This window comes from Zonotrichia albicollis, chromosome 1, assembly GCF_047830755.1.
Source record: "Zonotrichia albicollis isolate bZonAlb1 chromosome 1, bZonAlb1.hap1, whole genome shotgun sequence".
NCBI classification, from domain to species: domain Eukaryota; kingdom Metazoa; phylum Chordata; class Aves; order Passeriformes; family Passerellidae; genus Zonotrichia; species Zonotrichia albicollis.
Window position 1 is genome coordinate 115,589,438 of NC_133819.1, and position 19,497 is coordinate 115,608,934.

At 37.4% G+C, this 19,497-nt stretch overlaps 1 protein-coding gene across 1 annotated transcript in view; it reads left to right on the plus strand.

Annotated features, from left to right (window-relative positions):
• Nucleotides 1–19,497, plus strand: part of LOC113458545 (lipoxygenase homology domain-containing protein 1) — a 168,715-nt gene that overhangs the window by 62,408 nt on the left and 86,810 nt on the right. Inside the window, exons 26-28 of the mRNA XM_026791313.2 lie at nucleotides 5,388–5,613; nucleotides 16,144–16,298; nucleotides 16,950–17,028. Of these exons, the coding sequence (XP_026647114.2) occupies nucleotides 5,388–5,613; nucleotides 16,144–16,298; nucleotides 16,950–17,028 (460 nt within the window). The remainder of the gene's footprint in view (nucleotides 1–5,387; nucleotides 5,614–16,143; nucleotides 16,299–16,949; nucleotides 17,029–19,497) is intronic.

A 19,497-nucleotide genomic window follows, 5' to 3' on the forward strand; every position in this document is an offset into this window, starting at 1 on the left:
TGTTGGCATAATTTGATTAACCCACAGTAAAAATGAAGTTCTTCCAGAGCTTGAGTGCACTGGAAAAGAAAGCGTTTTAACAGCCACTGTGCAATCAGCAGTATTTGTTTAAGCAATGTATTTTTATGACCAAAGCAAGTATGAAGTAGGAAAAAATAATGCTGATCTTTGTGTGGCCTTTAATCCTATTCCTTATTTGTCTATATCCACCCTTTTTCATGGCACTGTTAAATTTCTGTGTGAGCACCTGTGACATATTCTAATTTTTGAGTTAGTGTGTAACTGTGCCAAGTTTTCTGGGCACAATTAACAAAGTGGTTGAATTCAGACATCTGGAAAAAGCAATCAGCATGGGTGGACCCTTTGTACTGTACTGGTATAATAGTTATTGCATTTTTGGCAACAGTTATTAGCTGCATGTTCACAATTAAAAAAATATCATCTACTTCCAAGGATTTCTCTATTACATGCTGATGCTGTAGAAGTTAAACTAATGCAGTCAATGATTTTTCTTTCTTTTGGGAATCCTACTGCTGTACATGACTTCTCTGAAATTCTGTTAATGAAGTGGCCTTTCATGAAATAAATAACTGTCCGTCAAGCACATTCTCTGGTGGGTGTGTTAGACATCAGGATTTTGGTGCAGCTGCCTCTGAAGTGTTGATTTATCCAAATGATTTTCATGCTAGCCTGAGTTTATCTCAAAGAGACTGCAGGATACTCTCTGCACAACAGGAAAGCAGTGATATTATTTTGCTTATTCTAGTAAATAAAAGAGAAAATGAGTAATCACAGGTATGTTTTCCATCCTCTTATTGAATTATCCTTCCACAGAACCTTTTCTTATTCATACAAGGAACTTCACTTTTCACTTAGTTAAACATCTTAAGTACATGAAGATAGGTCATACCAACTCCATTCAAAATATCACAGGTATGTTAGGGACCAAAAAGTGTATTTGCATAGCTCATTTAGAAATGGAATTAAAATTTAGTCCTTGCATCCTCTTTAGGTAGAACTTCTTGCTGATAAACCTGGATTTCAATTATGCTTAGAGACAAATTGCAAAATATGAGCTTTGTTAAGCTTCAATTTCAAAAAGTAAGGCCAAGTTGTCTAACACATGATTCAATGAGAATGTTCCCTTTGCCTATGGTAAGAAGATTACTTAGTCCTATAAATAGTAACAATGAGCAAAATATATAGGTGTATTGTTTAACAGGTCCGTCTAGTTTAACTGCTTGCAAAAATTTAGAATATGACTATATCAAAGATGCTTTGTGTGACAACATGACCCTTTTGGAAGGAGTGGACAGTTTTTTCAATAATTTGTACTGGTACTTGTGCCATGAAATATGATGCATTGATATTATTGCCTGTAACCGTGAAGAAAAATGCTACAAAGACAATAGAATGACCACTATCATTGTAGTCACAATGATATTTTTAAGCCTATTAGGTGCTGGCAGTCTGTCACATAAGCAAGGTCTATATGAGACCCATCCCCTTCAGAATTTATTACAGGACTTAACACAAATTGGTTAATGCAGCAGGAGTTCCACAATCAACCAACAATTTAACTGTAGATGATGGGTGTTTTGCAAAATCTTTTCCCGGGAAGAGGCTAGTATTTGTAGATTTATCTAACATCCCTAAGAAGAACACCATACCTGATGTTTGTGGTGTCTAGATCCCTTTACCTCAATCTGTGTTTCCATGTCCTTGTTTGTCACCTCTGCAGTTTAAGTTTTGTGTTCTATAGGTGGCTGCTGTAAGCAACATCATAATGGAATTTGAATTTCACTCCATGTCCAAACTATTACACCATTACAATTCATAATATTTGACATCTCAATTGAATTTTAGAGAAGTAGCAACTAACACAAAACGAACAGAACATTTTAGAAAAAAAATTTTGAATTTCAGAGTTGTGCCTTTTTCTGAGGATCTCAAAATTTATGAAGAGAGATTTGCTACATCCCTGTAAAAGACATGTAAATGTTGTCCTTGCATACTTGAGAAAGTGGAGCAAAATGGGCTTGTGAATTTTGTAGTTCCTCAGGAAGCCTAAAGCAAATCCAGGAATAGAATTTAGCTGCCTGATTTTCAGAGCAATGCTTTCCTCTTTGGACATTTATTGCAGGCCTATCAGAATGGCTGCTTCCAAATAAAAATGAATGTTACTTTTGCAGCTTTAGTGCTGGAACATCGTTGAGCAGTTAGACTGCAGTTTTTGTAAGCACATTGTTAACAAGGGCAACAAAGTCAACTTTGTCCTACAACTTTTTAGAGAACATTCTGGCTGGGAAAGTAGATTTCTAAATGCCAGGTTGTGTTCAAGTCATGCAGAAGTTCAAGGCAATTTATTCAACACAGGGAAGGAAGAAGCAAGCTCAAGACACTGTTTATGTTGTCAAAAGAATATCGTTAGCTCTGCTGTGTTATGAGAATATTTTCCTCTGCATTTCACTGCAAGAGCAAATTCTGACATACATTTGATGGGATTCCAATTGACAAAAAATAACATGTTAGCAAGTCAATACCACTGAGAAACCAATGTGGTATCTGGGCTGACATCAAGATGAATTGTTCCAAGCACCAAATATGCAATTGGTATGGAAAGTAAATTTCTAATTGTATTATATATCTTCCAGAACATCATATACAATTGATTTCCCCTCTGCCATTGCCTAATTTCCACCTAAGAATAAACATGACTTTTTTCCCCCAAGGTCACTAATAAACAAGTATTTAGAAAAATAATATTTTGCTAAAATTATAAGCATATTGCTAAGCCTGTTATCAAATGGGCAGTGTTCTGTGTTTTGATTTTTGAGACTTTTCAGGCTCAGAAATATGCCATTACCTGTAAGTCCAGCATAGTTTACCATACAAAAACCTCTTATTTTGTAAGTCAAGTATGCTTGATGCTGTTTCTCCCTTTAGCTGAAAGCAAGCAAATGTATTTGACTTGAAACTTTGGGCAAATTCCCCTTTAGCACGTGGTCATAACTTTCTTACTTTGGTTGTATCAAAGCTGCTTTTAGAGTGTGAATGTTAGGGAGGGATAGGAAGTATAGAAAGACACAAAGACATACATATTTGGAGATGCTGAACAGGAATTCAACAAATCTAATTGAACTAGTTGCAACTAGATACATGTCCTGGACAAACCTAAAGGTCCAGACAGAACTTTCTGTTCTCTACCTTGAAACTTCATTTGATTAGGTTAGATGGATCCAGTATCAGGAAGCCCCTGCATGCTGATATGGTGATGAATGGTCTTCATAATTTCCCTCTCTTTTTTCAAATTGCTAAGTTTTTTCTTTTTCTTTCCTTTTCCCCCACCTATTTTTTGGTCATCTCCCCTACATGTGCTTATTTTTGTAATATTTTCTCTGGTTGCATCAGTGGTCTGCCAAAAATCATCTGCTATGCAGCTGGCAGGGTGAGGGAGGTGATTCTGTCCCTCTATTCTGCTCTTGTGGGACCTCACCTGGAGCACTGCATCCCGCTCTAGGGCCTCAGCACAAGAAGGAAATGGATCTTCTGGAGCACAGCAGGAGAAGGACCAGAGGGACATGTTCATGGTCTTTGCATGGGAATTCACCTGGAAACATATCTCACATCTTAGATCTCTTCCTGGAACAACAACAAAAAAAAACACTTTAGCATAATAAGTCAATATATATAATTCACTATAATTTTAAAAGTTTGAGCTTCACTTTTGAGACATCTCCTATAATGCATACTATAACATATATATATATATATATATATATATATATATATATATATATAAAATAGAGATGAAGATTTGCTTTATCAATGTTTCAGCTTGCTTCATGGACAAATGACTGATTAGCTGCTTCAGAAATTGTAAGGGGCTCTTTAATAGAGTTTCCTGGTCCTGACCAAGAATCATGGTAATGATTATTGTATACCATAATCTGTGATGGCTGTAATGCTTCTCTTTCAACAGGGATTAAGCCAGAATTTAATCATGGACATAAGATCACAAGATATCTGTTTTATTTAGAAAATTTCCCTTTAATATTTCTGCACCACAAACAGCAGCCAGTGCCTGTATCTCAGGAGTGCACCGCCTTTGTTGTTCAACAATACCATACCCTACTCAGTTTGCAATAAATATTGAGAGTTCTAATATAATTTTATATTTATTTTCAAGGTAACCTTAGCAGTCCCTTGCCCACTGCAGAGGTCTCTGTTTTGTAGCTGGGTGGCATTTATTAGGGCAACTTAGCCCATGTCCTGGCTACATTTTTTGGTTAGTGTCAGAGTGCTTTTTTTATTTGCTGTAATTTCACTGTGACTATTAAGAGTATATCTTTGAGATACATAGTTTTATTGCATTAATGCTATAATTGTATCTTCAGCTGGCACATCTTCCTTTAACATACTGTTTTAATATAGCAAAACCTACTATAATGGTCATAAGTATGACTCTATTCAGTCCTTTTACTACTAGCATACATGTCATGCCCTCAGCCTGTGAGACTTAGTTGTGCCAGGCTTGCCTCAGGGAGGTTTGTTTCCTTTTTTCGTTTTTGTTTTGATGTGAAATAGTACAAAATTGCTATAATAGTAAAGGAAACAGCTCTTTTTTGTTCTTTTTTACTTGGTGATTTTTTTCCCAATTACCATGACCTTTCAAGCCCAACACTGATAAAAAAAAAAAAGTTATAAAATAAAGGTTGAAAGTGGTTAACCCTGCTTTTGTGCTTTGATTCCTGCCATCAGAATTGCCCAAAATACTTCTGCAACCCAAAACATAGTGGCTCTTATTTCAAGGCTGCAGTATTCAATGAGACATAGTCATGTTTTATTGTTTAAATTTGCTGCAGTGTAGCATCAGCACTTACAGAAACAGTTAACCCTGGCACCAGAGCACAGAAAAACAGGAGTCAATGAGAAAAGTAGCAGACTGATAAGTGGTAGGAATAGATAATAGGGCTCTGCTGATGGTAACTGTATGGACTTGTATGATTTGGTGTAGCAATGACTGAACTTAGTTCTGCTTGTTAAAGGATTTGTCTAGCAAGAATGATTTCCATTATAACACTAGAAAATGGATTCCTCGAAGAGGCCTAGAAACAGACTGGATTCTCTGAGCCCTTTACTCACTTTAAATAATGCAGTACCAAAGTCAATAAAATTACACTTGCAGACTACTCCACATATTTTCACTCTTTGTCTCTGGCATTCATTGTATATTAAGGCTTAGTTTTCTAACAAGATTCATTACTCTTGGCTATGTTAGCTGCACATTTAGCTTGCATGCCCAGTATAAGAAGGATGGCTAAAGACAACAGTGTAATTTGTTATTAAAATCTGGATTATTTTTTTAACTTTTTTTTTTTTTACAGATTAATCTCAGAGATCTTGGGCAGCTGTATAAAATCCGCATGGGCCACGACAACTCTGGAAATGATCCCAGCTGGTACCTGGAGGAAGTCAGGCTTGAAAGAGTAGTCCCTGTGTCTGCTGAAGAGATTTGTCTCCCCATACAGAGCTGGCTTTCCGAAGACAAGGGTGAAGGTGACACGTGGAGAGAAGTGGCAATAAGAAACCCTGCAGAGGAGCTTTTGCCATGTACGTGCTCAGTATTTTAGCTCATGTGTTCACTGACCATTTTCTGTGAATATATGACAGTTTTTTGTGTCTCCTCCAGAGCAACAAAAGCCCTGCTCCCTAAAAGCCAGTGTAACCCTGAAGCAATCACTTCCAGACACATTCTAGCTCCAGAAGAGGGAAGTGATCCTTTAATCTCACTCCTTTCCTTCCCAAAATCAGAAAAATAGCTGATGGCCAGGGCATCTTACCCTATAAAATGTTAGATTTCTGAGTGTTCATACATCACTGTTAAATACTGCTCTTTAGAGAAAGACATCAGGTAGGAAATCAAGGTATGTAATGTTGTGTGATATCCAGTTCCTTTTAGCAAGTTTGAGATCATCCTTTCTTGTCCTGCATAAAACATACTTTACAAGAAATTCATGATCTGAATCATTATCTGAATCCATGATCTGAAATCAAGGTATGTAACATCATGTGATATCCAGTTCCTTTTAGCAAGTCTGAGATCATCCTTTCTTGTCCTGCATGAAACACACTTTACAAGAAATCCATGATCTGAATCATCACACACATGTTTTTCAAATCAGGCTTGAGCCCTAGCCATAGAAATTGTTAGATGCAGGGTGACACTTTGGAACTTCAAAGTTTATGACAGCTTTGATGCACTTTGTTCCATTTAAGTGAAGTGGGAAACAGCCCATCATATAAAGTTATTATTTAAAAAGTCCTGGGCCTTTACAGAAGAATATGGATTCAATATAATCACTATGTGTGGTTTTTTAAATAGATTCTCTTTACATTATTAGAATGACAACAATGGAGCTGATGGCCAATAATATCTGACAGTGATAAGTCTTACATAGATAGGTGATACCATTTAGTAATTGGGTTCAAGCTGATGCAGTGAATTTTGCAAGGTGTCTGGGATTCAACATAAAAGAAATCGTCATGCATTTAATGACAATCAAATCATTTCATAAGAAAATATCACAGAAGTGAAAACCCTGAAGTCAAAAGAATCTAGTTCTCTGAAAGAAAATATAAAGAATATTATTGCAGAGGACAGAAGATGTTGAAAAACATGTATGAACCAGCTCACATTTCTGCTTTGCTCTTTTTTGCCTTTTTTTTTTCTTCAGAGTAGTTATTAACTTCAATGAGAGATTTCAAAAAGTGGGACTGATCAGGATGAGCCAAGTTTTAAGATCATTGACATGTCCCACAGTACCATATGCCACTCACAGTGACATATATGTCATTTACTGGTGTAATAGAAAAACAATGCAGAAGCCAATTAATTTGTACAAACAATCAATTCAGCATTAATAATTCAAATTTGCATTATGCAGTTTGAAAAATATATTCATAGAAAGGCACTAATATTCTAGTCAGTACACTCTATATATATATTTATATATGAAAAATCAAATAATTTCTATCAAATGCTAGAAATATCTTTAAAACAGCCCATTTATACTGTCTTTAATCATTGTATTACTGCATATTTCCTTGTATTTGCAGGAAAATTATTAAAATATATGTTTCAAGTGCGTAAGAAAAGATACATTTCCAAAAGAACTTGGAAATTTCTCGAAAATTTAAGTTTTACTAATTAGTTATTGATTTTAGCAACATTTAAATTGAACATCAATACAAACTCAGCAAGGAGTCCAAAGGATTTCCTATTTATTTTCTCAAGAACAAGAAAATGAAACACTATCCATTTTCATTTCCCATTTAAAAGCTAATTGCTTACAAGCACTGAGCAAACCACATCTAGTCACTTTCTCCAGCAGAAGAAACTACATGCTGGTAATTACTTAATGAGGATTTGATATGATTTAGGAGTTTGTATTCTGTACTTTCACTTTAATCTGTGATCTTCTAGTGATAACAGATTTGCTTAAGTATAAAAGTCATGTGCTAGAAACTTTAAACAAAGCAAACAAATGTAAACTAAGCACAGAAGGCATTGGTCTGGTAATTGCTGTTCTTAAACACTTTCCTCATTGCTCAGCTTCCCTCTCAGAAGATATGGTAATTTTTCCTTGTTCTTTTTCTCCCTTTCCCCAGCTGAAGTTTTCTATGCAACCAATATGGACCCAAATCCTTGGAACAATTTTTTGACTCCATGGCTTTCTTTTGTTCCTAGCATCTTTTCTTAAGATCTGAATTTATTTCCTGAATCTGTTAGCTTTTCTTTACCTCCCTCTCCGAACTCTCTTCTTTTCCATTCAGATTTCTCACCTTGGCAGCCTTTCTTAGTTTTTCTCACTGCTCCTCAGCCACTTTAAAAAAGTGACACTAATCTGGTCTCCTACTCCAAGTATTGATTTCAGTTCTTTGTCAATCTCTCCATCACACCAATCTCAACTTACTTTCTTAACTCATATTTCTTGTCCCTCCAATGCAGGTCTGGCTTTCTCTCCGCTTCTCTTATTTTTCCACATAGCCAAAGCTTCTGGGTCCATGGCTTCTTTTTCTCTTCCTATTACATCTTCCCTTTTGCTTTTCCAGCCCTGGGATCTAGAAAATACCTGATCTGTCTTTGAAGTTGTCCCCGAATTTAGCATGCTATTGTACTGTGTGATTCCTGGAGGTTTCCTCCAACCTGCTTTGGTTTTTGGGTTTTTAGGTTTTTTTTCTGTGATTCTTCTACGCAAGGTAGATCCAACAGCTGGGCTCACACACTCTGTCTAATCCCCAATTGCTCCTGGATCCCAGTCTCTCCAGTTGCTGGCAAATGGACATATGAGCCCCTGAGGCTGCAGCCCTGCTCCAGCCTCTGCTCCAGGCCATTTCCCTCATGCCCAGCCCAGCAGGTCTCACCCCTACAGATACCCACACCTCAGGGTGTCTCTGGCACGTGAGCAGGACTCACCTGGTCCCTCCAACACTCAGCTGCTCATGTGGTCTTTTGCCACAAACATATTTTATAAAAAATACTTTTGCTGGGATTTTTTCTCCTGAGATGCTGAGAGGCCTCAGAAATGAAATATAAACAATAATTATCTGCTGCTGTGGAATGCACCAGGTGCATCTTTGATTGGTCTCATGCAATTGTTTTAAATTAATGGCAAATCACAGTCCAGCTGTCTCAGACTCTCTGGTCAGTCACAAGATTTTATTATCATTCAATTTCCTTTCTATTCCTTTCAAGCCTTCTGATGAAATCCTTTCTTCTATTCTTTTATTATAGTTTTAATATATCATTTCCTTTCAATATAATATATATCATAAAATAATAAAGCAGCTTTCTGAAACATGGAGTCAAGATTCTCATCTCTTCCCTCGTCCTGGGACCCCTGCAAACACCACCACACTCTTGCTCTCAGGGACATGGGCTCTGACCCCTGGTCCCACTCCACTCACTGACAGATTTATTCCCTTCAGTCTCTCCAGTTGCTGCCATGCAGGACTCCAAGTCCAGTTGTTGGTACTTGTACTCCCTACCCACACATGCACACACACAGAGAACAGATGTGATCTATTTTCTAACACTACTTCCTCCTCAGGTCACCTACATCCATCTATTTCCCTGCCTTCACAAAATCTCCTTCTCTTCTGCCCTATATTGCATCTGACACACTTGGGGCATCAAACCTCTTAAATATGAGAGATACTCCAAATTGTGGTGGGTTTTGTGCCCAGGCTGAGACTCCTGGGACAGCCCTGCAGGGATTGGCAGAGTATTTCTTTTCCCTAAGTCTCTGTGGGTTCCCAACTGCCCTTGTGCACCTGTGGTTGTGGAGATGGGCTGTGATGGGCCTGAGCAAGATGTTACCTGGACTGTCCCCTGCCTGTACTCCTCTGTACATGTGCAGACCTTTAGCACAGATCCTAATATGGGTTGTCTTCAGATAGGGCTGAACTTTTGTTCCAAAGGGGTACCTGATGCAAGAGTTACTGAATTTTCTCACTGCTATGTGAACATAAATGTCAAATGAGGACATAAATAGGTAAATGTGTCCTGTTCTTGTTCACATATTCAAGGGTATAACTGTACTGAAATGAGATAAAAGGCAAATACTGAGACTGAGGCAGGAAAAATTCCAGCTCCGAAGATTTGGTATTCTTTTCCACTTGGAGAAGTGTGCAGGCAAATACAGAAAGGTCAGAAGGTGGCCTCTGACTGAAATAGTGCAAAAGATGACCAAAGCAAATAGTAATAACACAAGTGTTATCTCTACAAAATTTTTATCCCCGTTTTATCACTCAGGAGGCACCAACTACATAAGTAAATAGTCAAGTTTCTTTATTGTAAAATTCATTAGCAAGTTTTTTTTTTCAAAGCTGGTAATTTTCTTGCATGTCATGAAAAATATATATATTTTTAGACTATTGCTCCAAATATTACTAGTGGAGATTAGAGAGCAGTTAGTGGAGATTAGAGTGAGAACTATAATTCTAACTGAAATGTCCTAACCTGATATTGTTTTCATATTTGTGCCCTTTAAATTAATATATGCTCCACTTCTGAGGAAGATAGTCCCTCTAAACCAGTATCAGCCATTAAGAATTTGTTCTCTTTTAGCCTTAATGCTTCACTAACCTGTATCTTTACCCTTCTGTCATGGCAAAATGCCAAACACCTTTTATGAAAGCCAGGTGGTGACAAAAACCAGAGATTCAACCTTGCTGTTTGACAGATTGAGCTAAAATGACCATTTCATTCAAGTGGGCATGTCATATGGAAAAAGGGGAAAACCTGGAGCAATACTGTGCAAAACTGCTCTGGGACCTTGGTATGCCAGCATAAAGGCATACTGAGTAGAAACAGTTGGACAATTTTAATGTTGTGTGTCATTTACCATCTCTCCAGGTTTTGTGCTCTTTGGCCAGTTTGTCTGTTTACACTGGCAGCCTGGTGGGAGTGAATTTGCTCAGTGAAGCACTCAGTGCTAAAATCCCACTTAGTTAAGTGCCCTATGTGCTCTTTATGGGAGTCTAGAGGGAAGTTACTTCAGGCTTGTTCTAGTCTGTTCCCCAAGACTGACTGCCAGTTTGTGTCAAGATTGTTGTCAATGTGTTCCTGGAATGTATTTTCTGGTGTAGTTTCATCCAAAAAGGACCTAGTTCTTTGCTCTAAAACCAGTCCATGCTGCACACCAGAAAGAAGGAAGTAGAGCCAGCCAGGGGATTCAGCAGTGTGGTAGGCAAACCAGTGTCATTGGGCACAGACAGCTGTGGATCTTCAATTCATTTGCTCTTAGCCTGAATTATCAAATAATGACTATACTTTTAGTAGAATTATTTTCAAAAAAGCTGACACTAGGACAGAAGTTTGTACCAAAAGAAAGAGACCAGTATTTCTGCTATGAAAACTTTCATTTTCAGATTCTCAACAATAAATTCTTCTTTAATTCTATTAGGTTTGTTTTCTTCTCCCAAAATGTATCAACATATTAATTTAGTCTTTAGTGTGAAGAAACCATAGGTATTTGTTTATATTTTCCAAAGGCAGTGTCCTAACTCATTGAGTTCCGTACATTACTTCTTCCAAAGGAATTGGTAATTATATACCGTGCCTGCAAGCTGGGACCAAACAGTCTCTTGTCATTGGTGAAGGCTCAGGTATATATCAATTTTCTGTATTGGAAACACTGATTCAGTTCCCCAGAATGGGAAATCTGAAAAAAGGGCTCTCCAACTCACATTCTATTGCCTTTAGTATGCCCCTAGGTTACCTCTTTTTCACAACCAGGAAAACTTCCTTTCTCCGTCTCTTTTGTCCAAGGTAGTTCACTCCTTATGTTATCAATAGATGCCAGAAGCTGGAGTTGGGATTTAAAAAACTCCTGAAGCCTCATGATAGTATCTCAAGAGATAGCATTTTTATAGGCTGAGCAACAAGAAATTTGGTACTAGTACACTTGACTGCTCATATGACTCTACAGTACTTTTTATATATTTGCTTCTGTCATTTTTCAGCACAGTTGTTATACTGCTTCAAAGTCTGCCTTTTAAAAACTCCTCACATCTGTCTGAAAACATTTTCCTTCCCTTTTTCATTTGTTTCATCTATGCATCCATGTTGCAGATTTTTCTGTTTGGTTTCTAGAGCTTATCTAAAGTTACCCTGTGAGCAATTTGAAGATTTCAATCACTTATTTTCTGAAAGGTAATTTTCTTTTTTATTGAGTGCTAGCTGAGATTTTTTTCCCCCTGCTATTCTGTATTAATTAATCCTCTTATATCCTTTATCAAAGTTACTGTGTTTTCTAAGACATTTCTTCTATCACTTTGATGTGCTCCACATTGGACAGATGCCTAGATGCAAGTCTCACAGGTCCCTCTCAATGCTGAAACACTGTTTCCTGACTTCTGTTAAGTGGCTGGTTTTATGAAGTATTTTAAAACTTTTTTTGCCTTTTTTTTCTTGCCTATGGGTTTACCTCTCTCTAGAGCGTTTTGCCACCCCAGTTTACAGCTGGTGTAGTTTCACTGAATCACCATATAATAAAATGAAATTACTACTACAGAATAGGGGACCAGGCCACACATTTTTACTTTTTGGAGTTTTGGGATGGCTTTTTCTTCCTGCAGTGAAGGAGGTCTCCATTGCAGATGGGCCTGCAGTGGGGGCCTTAGAATAGGTTGGATACTCAAAAGAAATGAAAGCACAGTCTCAGAGGCTGAACACATTATCCAGGATTATTTCACTTTCCTCTCTACACAACAAACTGTGTTTTGTGAGCAGTATACAGAAAACTGCAAATGGAAAAAAAAATCACATATGGTGAGTCTTTTTGTCTCAGCAGTATATTCAGTGGGTAGGTTTCTTCTCCAGATTTGGTTGTATTGCTCCATCAAACAATTGGTGTACCTTGTTTTATCTGTTACAGAGTAGCACCATCACTCTTTTTCTCTTCTTTAAGCAATCTTTATCTCAGGAGCCATTAGCACTAGCACCTTTTGTAGCTGCTCTGCAATCTAAAGGAACTGCTTGATAAAACTTGAACAATCTGAATTCTCTCAGGCTGGTCTGTGCCTAGGTTTCCATTTGCACAGAAGAGGCTTAATGTCCACTATCTATTTAGTGCATGTTTTTTTGAATATGCAGGTGTTTCACCATAGTAGCCATGTTCACCGTGTTCTAATTAGGCATGTGTGTATTGGAAAATATTTTCTTTGCTCCATTTTTTGTTTGATTCCTATGAAATGCATTGTAACATATACTCAAGTTAAGGGATATAAACCTTCCTTTTATTATCCTAATATAATAGCCTGCATTGTAGTAGCCTATATTTGTAGAAAAATTTAGAGCACAAACTGGTATTTTTTGTAAGAAGGTTCCTGTACAAATAATGCAGATTGTGTAGCTTAAATAAATGTCAGATTTAACATTTTACAGATGGTGAGGGATGTATAGACACAAGAAACTATGGAAAATATTTCCCAGTTTTTTATATTTCAAGATGTGCATGCTGTCTACTTCAGACTGATTTATTTAGGCTGGTAGCAAAGGAAAGCTCTATTTAATGATTAGATCGTTATCGTCTCTCTGGTTACCACAGAGATGCACAGTGCTACAAAATGCAGTATAATTTATTTATCTGTTAATATCTTTGTGTTGTGTTATAATTACCTCTTGTTCTCTTCTCCTTCCATGAAAAGACTTGTTGGTATTTTGTTTTTGTAAACATTTATTGTTAAACAGTTTCTTTAGAAAACCCCATTGAATATGCTTCAAAATTGTCCTTATAGTTACTTAAATTTTTTATTTTGGATTACTTGTAGTTGTAAGTAATACTAGTCTTTCTATGTAAACAGTCATAACATAAACACTCCATACCCTTTCCTTTCTTCCCACAGATAGTTTACATTTTCAAAACTAAGAAAGTAAGAGTGTAAAAAATGCAGAGGAGATTTCAAATCAATATGTCCCTGTACTGGTTTAGGGCAAATTTGTTAAAGAATCTGCAAAGGAGGGCCCCTCCAGAAAGCGAAACCCACACGGCCCCTCCCCCCAACCGGTTTGGGAAAAAATTCCTCGGAGAGAGGTGGAAAGAACCTGTTTATTTGACTGACCCCGCACCCCCCAGCACACAAAATGAACAATACCCGATGACACCGCTCTGAGAAAGATGGCAAAATCAGAAAGTCTCTTTCGGGGGTGGTTGCTCTGTTCTCAGTCCCTCCGGCGCTGGGCCAGCCGCTGCAGCCGAACCCTTGGTGTTCCCGGGTCCCAGTCCGGAGCAGGTTCGAGATGGTCACAGGAACAGGAGAGGAGAAACAGTCCAGGAAGCAATGTGGACTGTTTAGCTAGAACTAGCTAATAAGCAGAGGCAGAAAGCAGAGCAGAAGCAAGAGCAGAAAAAGAGAGCAAGCAAAAGCAGCAAGCAAAAGCAGCAAGCGCAAAGCTGGAAGTAAAAAAAAAAAAAACAGCTCTCTGTGTACTGCTTGTCTCTATGTCCTGATAAGAGAAACCCAAATAAAACTTCCACTCTTCAGTGCCGGTCTTAAAGGCACAGAACAGATGAATGGGGATATACAAGCATCATAACGTCACCCCAGGACAGTCCCTTTTTTTACTACCTACAGTGTCTTGCTTCGTGGGAAGTGCAGCCCTGTTATTAAAATTTCTGGTCACAGATTATTATAATTTTAAGCTTTTTTTTTGGAAATGTAACCTCTGTCCTTTCTCACTCCTAAATATTTTCCCCCTTCATTATCAGCACGGCTCTTTGCTTTCCTGCACGTTTTCTGTCATAGTTTGCTGCCATCCCTTATCCTCTGCCCTTTGGCCAGTTATGATTATATTAACAGTTATGATATAAAATGTAATTTGGATAGATAGCTCAATTATGCTAATTATCAGGTTAATTTATCTTTGCTACTTGCTATTCATATCTAGAATTTGTTTTATCATGATTTTTTAATGTTAAAAACCTTGAAACTAGTTTTTACAAGGGTCTTCAAATTTTTGAAGATATGTGTATATTATTGAGATAATTTATTTTCACAAGCAGTCTTGGTACATTAATGCATGGATGTGAGAGCTGCAATGAGTGCTTGGAATTACCAAAAATAATAAAATTGGTCAAAGAACACCACTTTTATTTAGAGTTATAGTTGTAATAGTGATAAAGTGTTGGAGACACAGTGTTTTCAGATAATTTTACACAGATTAAAAGAAATACACTCATTTAATTAAGCATAGAGTCTATCCATAACATTTCTCCTAACTTTTAATACTTGTGGTGCTTTTTTTCTCCCTCAAGTATTTGCAGTTTTATTTTACTACTTGTTTAGTTTCTTATCTGGGAATCAGAGTAGCTGTTTTTCAGTGATGGTGGACAACATGATGTTTGAGTTTTATAAGGTGACTTGGGAGACAGTGAAAAAAAAATCTATGGAAATGTAAGATTCTAGTAGCTATCTGGTGGTTTAAGGGTAACAGCATTTTAACTAGTTTTTGTACAGTATTGTCCAGTTTCAATATTCTATATTGTAACTGTAGATTATGCATATATATATATATATATATATAAAAACTATACATATATATTCTGTTTTATATATCATGTTATATTCTGTTTTCATCTTTGTTCCTTCTTAAAAGGAACTAATTGTGTTTTTTAGGACTTCTATTACCTTTCTTCACTCCCAAGAACTGTTAAAATTACACACAAATGAAACAGTAATCTTCCCTGTGATCTGCTACATAGCAGGAGAAATGGCCAGCTGGGATTAGAATAGAAACACTGCATGGAAAAATTGCCATTAAAATGTAAACAGGATTTTTTTTTTTTAAGTCACAGAGAGAAAAACTGAAATGAAACATAATAATATATGATCACTGCAAAGAATTTTTTAAAAATAAATTTGCACATCTGGATAGTTATAAAAATAAGATTAGTCGGGCCTAGAACATCTTAATACAGTAATTCTAAATTATATTGCAGAATTCTTTGAAGATGTATATATTTTTTGTGTGTAAGACTTAGGTCTAGACTATAAGGAAAGGCATTAGAAAGTTGTAAATATATTTTAACTGAGAGCTGTTTTTGGAAGTACTATCATTCACTAGTGACAGATGTAGAAACCTTCAAAAGCAAGGCTCATTTTTTGTAGGTGTGGGAGCTATTAATTCCTTGATCACCTTTGTACATGTGGTGAAAATCTAAAGCCCTTTAGATTTGTGATTGTTACTCCTCTTTTAAGAGGAAATGAAGGTTAATAACCCAGATAATTGTTTTGCATAAATCTGGAGGTTGAAAATGCTTTGGTTCCAGTGAAAAGTAGGTTTTATTTCAATGACGACTTGATATAGTTTGGTGGTCTCCAGATGAATTGCAAAGAAAGACTTTGTGAACTAGCAATGCATAGCAGTGCTCAGAATAATGTGGTTTTCTTAAGCTTTGTGTTTTCATATTTTTGTGAAGAGAATTAAAATATTTGAACTTAGAAGTGACAAATTCATGGATAGCTGATGCTACTTGCAAACTCAAAAATCAGAGTTTTCTGACAAAATTTTGGTGAGGACCCTTTAGAATCTTGTGCAAGCTGCAAGGATAATCTCAAGTTTTTTTCTTCTTGTAGTGTTGGTGTATGAGGTCCATGTATACACAGGGGCTAAACTTGGCGCTGAAACAGATTCCAATGTTTATATCAACATCATTGGGACAAGAGGAGATGCTGGCAAAAGGAAACTCCATAGATCTAAGAATAATAATGTTAAGTTCCGACATGGACAGGTAAAGTAAAAACAAATGCTGCTTCTGATAAATAAGAATAAATTATGGCCAGAAAATTCTTTCATCAAGAAATGTAAAAATTCTTTTATTTACAAGGTTTATTCAAGCATTGACCATTTTCCTTATTCAAAATTCCTTACATAATTGCATCATAGGGTTAATTTTTATCTGCTTGATCAACCATTTACAGAGAGCTTTAGATATTAGAATTTGGGTATTTCAGTTATTTGTATTGTACATGTAAATAAAAAGGTAACAATATGATATTTGTTGTCCTGAACAGATCACTTTAGATGTTAGAATCAGGTTCTAAATCTGTATTCCTAAGTATGTTTTCCAAACTTGGTGAGGCACATAGAACTAGAAAATATAACGTAGACACAACCAAGTAATTGAAACTGATCATTTTGCCATGCCAAAGGTATCAGTGATGTCTTTGGGAAAACATTTTCAGGTGTTATTTACCTTAGAAAATTTTAAAGGATCCTCCCTGACTGGCCAGGATGAATATAAAACAACTATATTCATTTTGAAAACCATCAATCAATCAAACAAACAAAAAATTAAAAACAAAAAGCTTTTCTATAGTGTTAGAGTCAAAGCAATAGCTATGTTTACGGCCTTTATAATTTTCCTTGTATGGTTCCACAGATGGATATTTTCTGCATAAAGGCTGTCTCACTGGGATACTTGGAGAAAGTTCTGATTAGCCATGATGGAGCTGGTCCAGGTAGGATTTAATTTCCTAGAGACCAGTCTGTTTTAAAGTCCTTTTTAAACCCAATGCACTTGTTTATGCTGCATCCTTCATAGAAAATGTGACAGAAGGTCTTGCAGTGATAAAAAGTCTTCCTACTGGTTGGTCACTGTGATGGGATGATGAAAAACTGTGGTAATGGACAGAAAAATTGTCATGAGTTTAATGTAATGTAGTGCTATTCTACTCTCTGTTTTCACAGTTATTTATAAAAAAGAACTATTTATTTGCATGTAGAAAACTCTCAAAAGTGTGGCTCACACTGGTAATACAATCTTTCACTAGACAAACAGTGAAAACTATCCAGGAAGGAATTAAAGGTATTCAGCAGCTGACAACTGAATACCTGACAAAATCTGAGTAGCTATAACACAATGTCCTCACTGCTTTGGGCAATTGTAGAAGATTTGAATATACATTTAATCTGTGAAAGTCAATGGGGAGCTGCTCCAGTGAGTGACACTGCATTCAGCTTGTAGGTTTTTAGGGAAAGAAGAAAGAATTTGTTAATGAGATGAATTTTGGGTACAGTCAGTCAAAGAAATGTGCATCTCCCTGGAATGATGTAAATGCAGAGAAAGCATTTAAAAGCACCAAAGATGTAAATAGTGCAAATATGCTTTCAAGATTAATATCTAGGAAGAGGCTAAGTGAAGAGAGGGATTTTAGACAGTTCATAGCTTCACTGATAACAGATTAGGAAAGCCCTTTTACCTACTCTGTTCTGAAGTTGCCCCAAGCAACGCCCATCTTGGTGTCTGTACTGCCTAGGGCTCTGAGCAGGCCTGTGACTATTACAGAAATAGCCATGGCACTGCAGCCTTGGAATGGTGTGTAATCTTGTTTCCTGTAGTTCCATAGAGTTTGCTGTCTTCAGCAACATGGATGATTGTACACCTGAAAGTTTCACATTGTAGAAACCCAAGATATAACACAAAAGGCACTGTGGTGGAGCCCACCTTCCCTCCATTCCCCACAGCACCTTGCCATGCTCTCTTCCCTGATATCTCCTTTAACAGGCAGCACAGATTAGCAGGATCAGCATTACAAATCTGTAACCCAGTTCAGCTATCTCAAGATTTTTTTGACATTGGAGTTCAAAAGTGTGACTTTGAAGGACTGTCTAAACAGGACTTGAATTCTCTCTGTAACAAAATGTGTGCCTTGGTAATTCAGAAGGCTTTTCATTGTACTCAGCACAGACAGATCTCACAGACACATTTTGAACTGTATCCAAGACTAGCCCCACATAAACCTAGCTTGGGGTAGCTGAGGGGTTGAGAGCTGGAAAAAGATGGTGGCTCAGAGATACTCAACCTTTTGAGAAGGAGGATCCCTTCAGAGGTGGAGCACCCCTTTTTCTCATCACTTGCCTGAGTGACAGGGCAGGAGGGTCTTAATTCTTGATTTGGAGTCTGTCTTGAAAGGATCCTAGAACATATGTTTTCTTTGGGGCTCCCTGGCTGCAGGGCATGGATGTACTCCCACAGCTCCTGTGAATGAGGAAAGTGAAGGACTTTTGTCCTAGAGAGCAGCGTTTGCTCCATGCACTACTTGGGGATGCCCTTTCTATGTGACAGAAACTGCTGCCTTCCAGACTCAGATGCAGCCAGGAGGCAAAGCACAAGGATGAATAGGATGGTTGTTTCTGACCAAAACATCCTGCATGCTGTTTGCTGCAATGTGCTGCTGGGTAATGGTGTGAATCAGGTGAAACCTCATAAGCAATAGGACAAGCTGTTGTTGGAACCCAGGACATCCCTCTGGCTGTCCTGAGAAGACAAGACCCCTGCCAGGGGGCTCACAGATCCTGGCACAGAGCCCAAAATGCCTGTAGTTTTGATTATGACCCGTGGAGCAAGATACCAATTTTAGATGAAGATCTGCAAACCCCAACAGTTAAGTAGAATGATAGTGAATTTATCATGGGGTGAAAAAGTAGATTTTGGGGTTTTTTAGAATGGGGGTGCAGGGAGGAAGATGGAGAGATCTGGGTGTGTCTAGCCTTTCTCTTTCTTCTTCTTGGCCTCCGTCTTCTGCTGTGATGTTGACACTTTTAGATTGGTTTAGAGTAGAAACTCACTGTCTAACATAGGTGATAGATATTGGAAAGTAATGGTAAATATTTTATATGTAATTTTTAGTATAAAGACATAACACCACCCCAGAGTGCCTGAACTGTCTTGCTGAACAGACCTCAGCTGGACAGGAGAAAATATTTTACAGATAGGGAACAATAAACGACCTTGAGACCGAGAAATGAAGAGCTCTGACTCCTTCTTTGAATGCTCAGCTGGGAAAAGAGAATTTCCAACTTTTCTTGGGGTTGCTCTGACCAGCAAGAGGTCCTCAGACAAGTTGTGAGTGGTGCAGGTACAGTGATAACAGGTTATTTGAGAAGGGCATCACAAGACAACCAGACCAGTCACTAGGATGGTCATT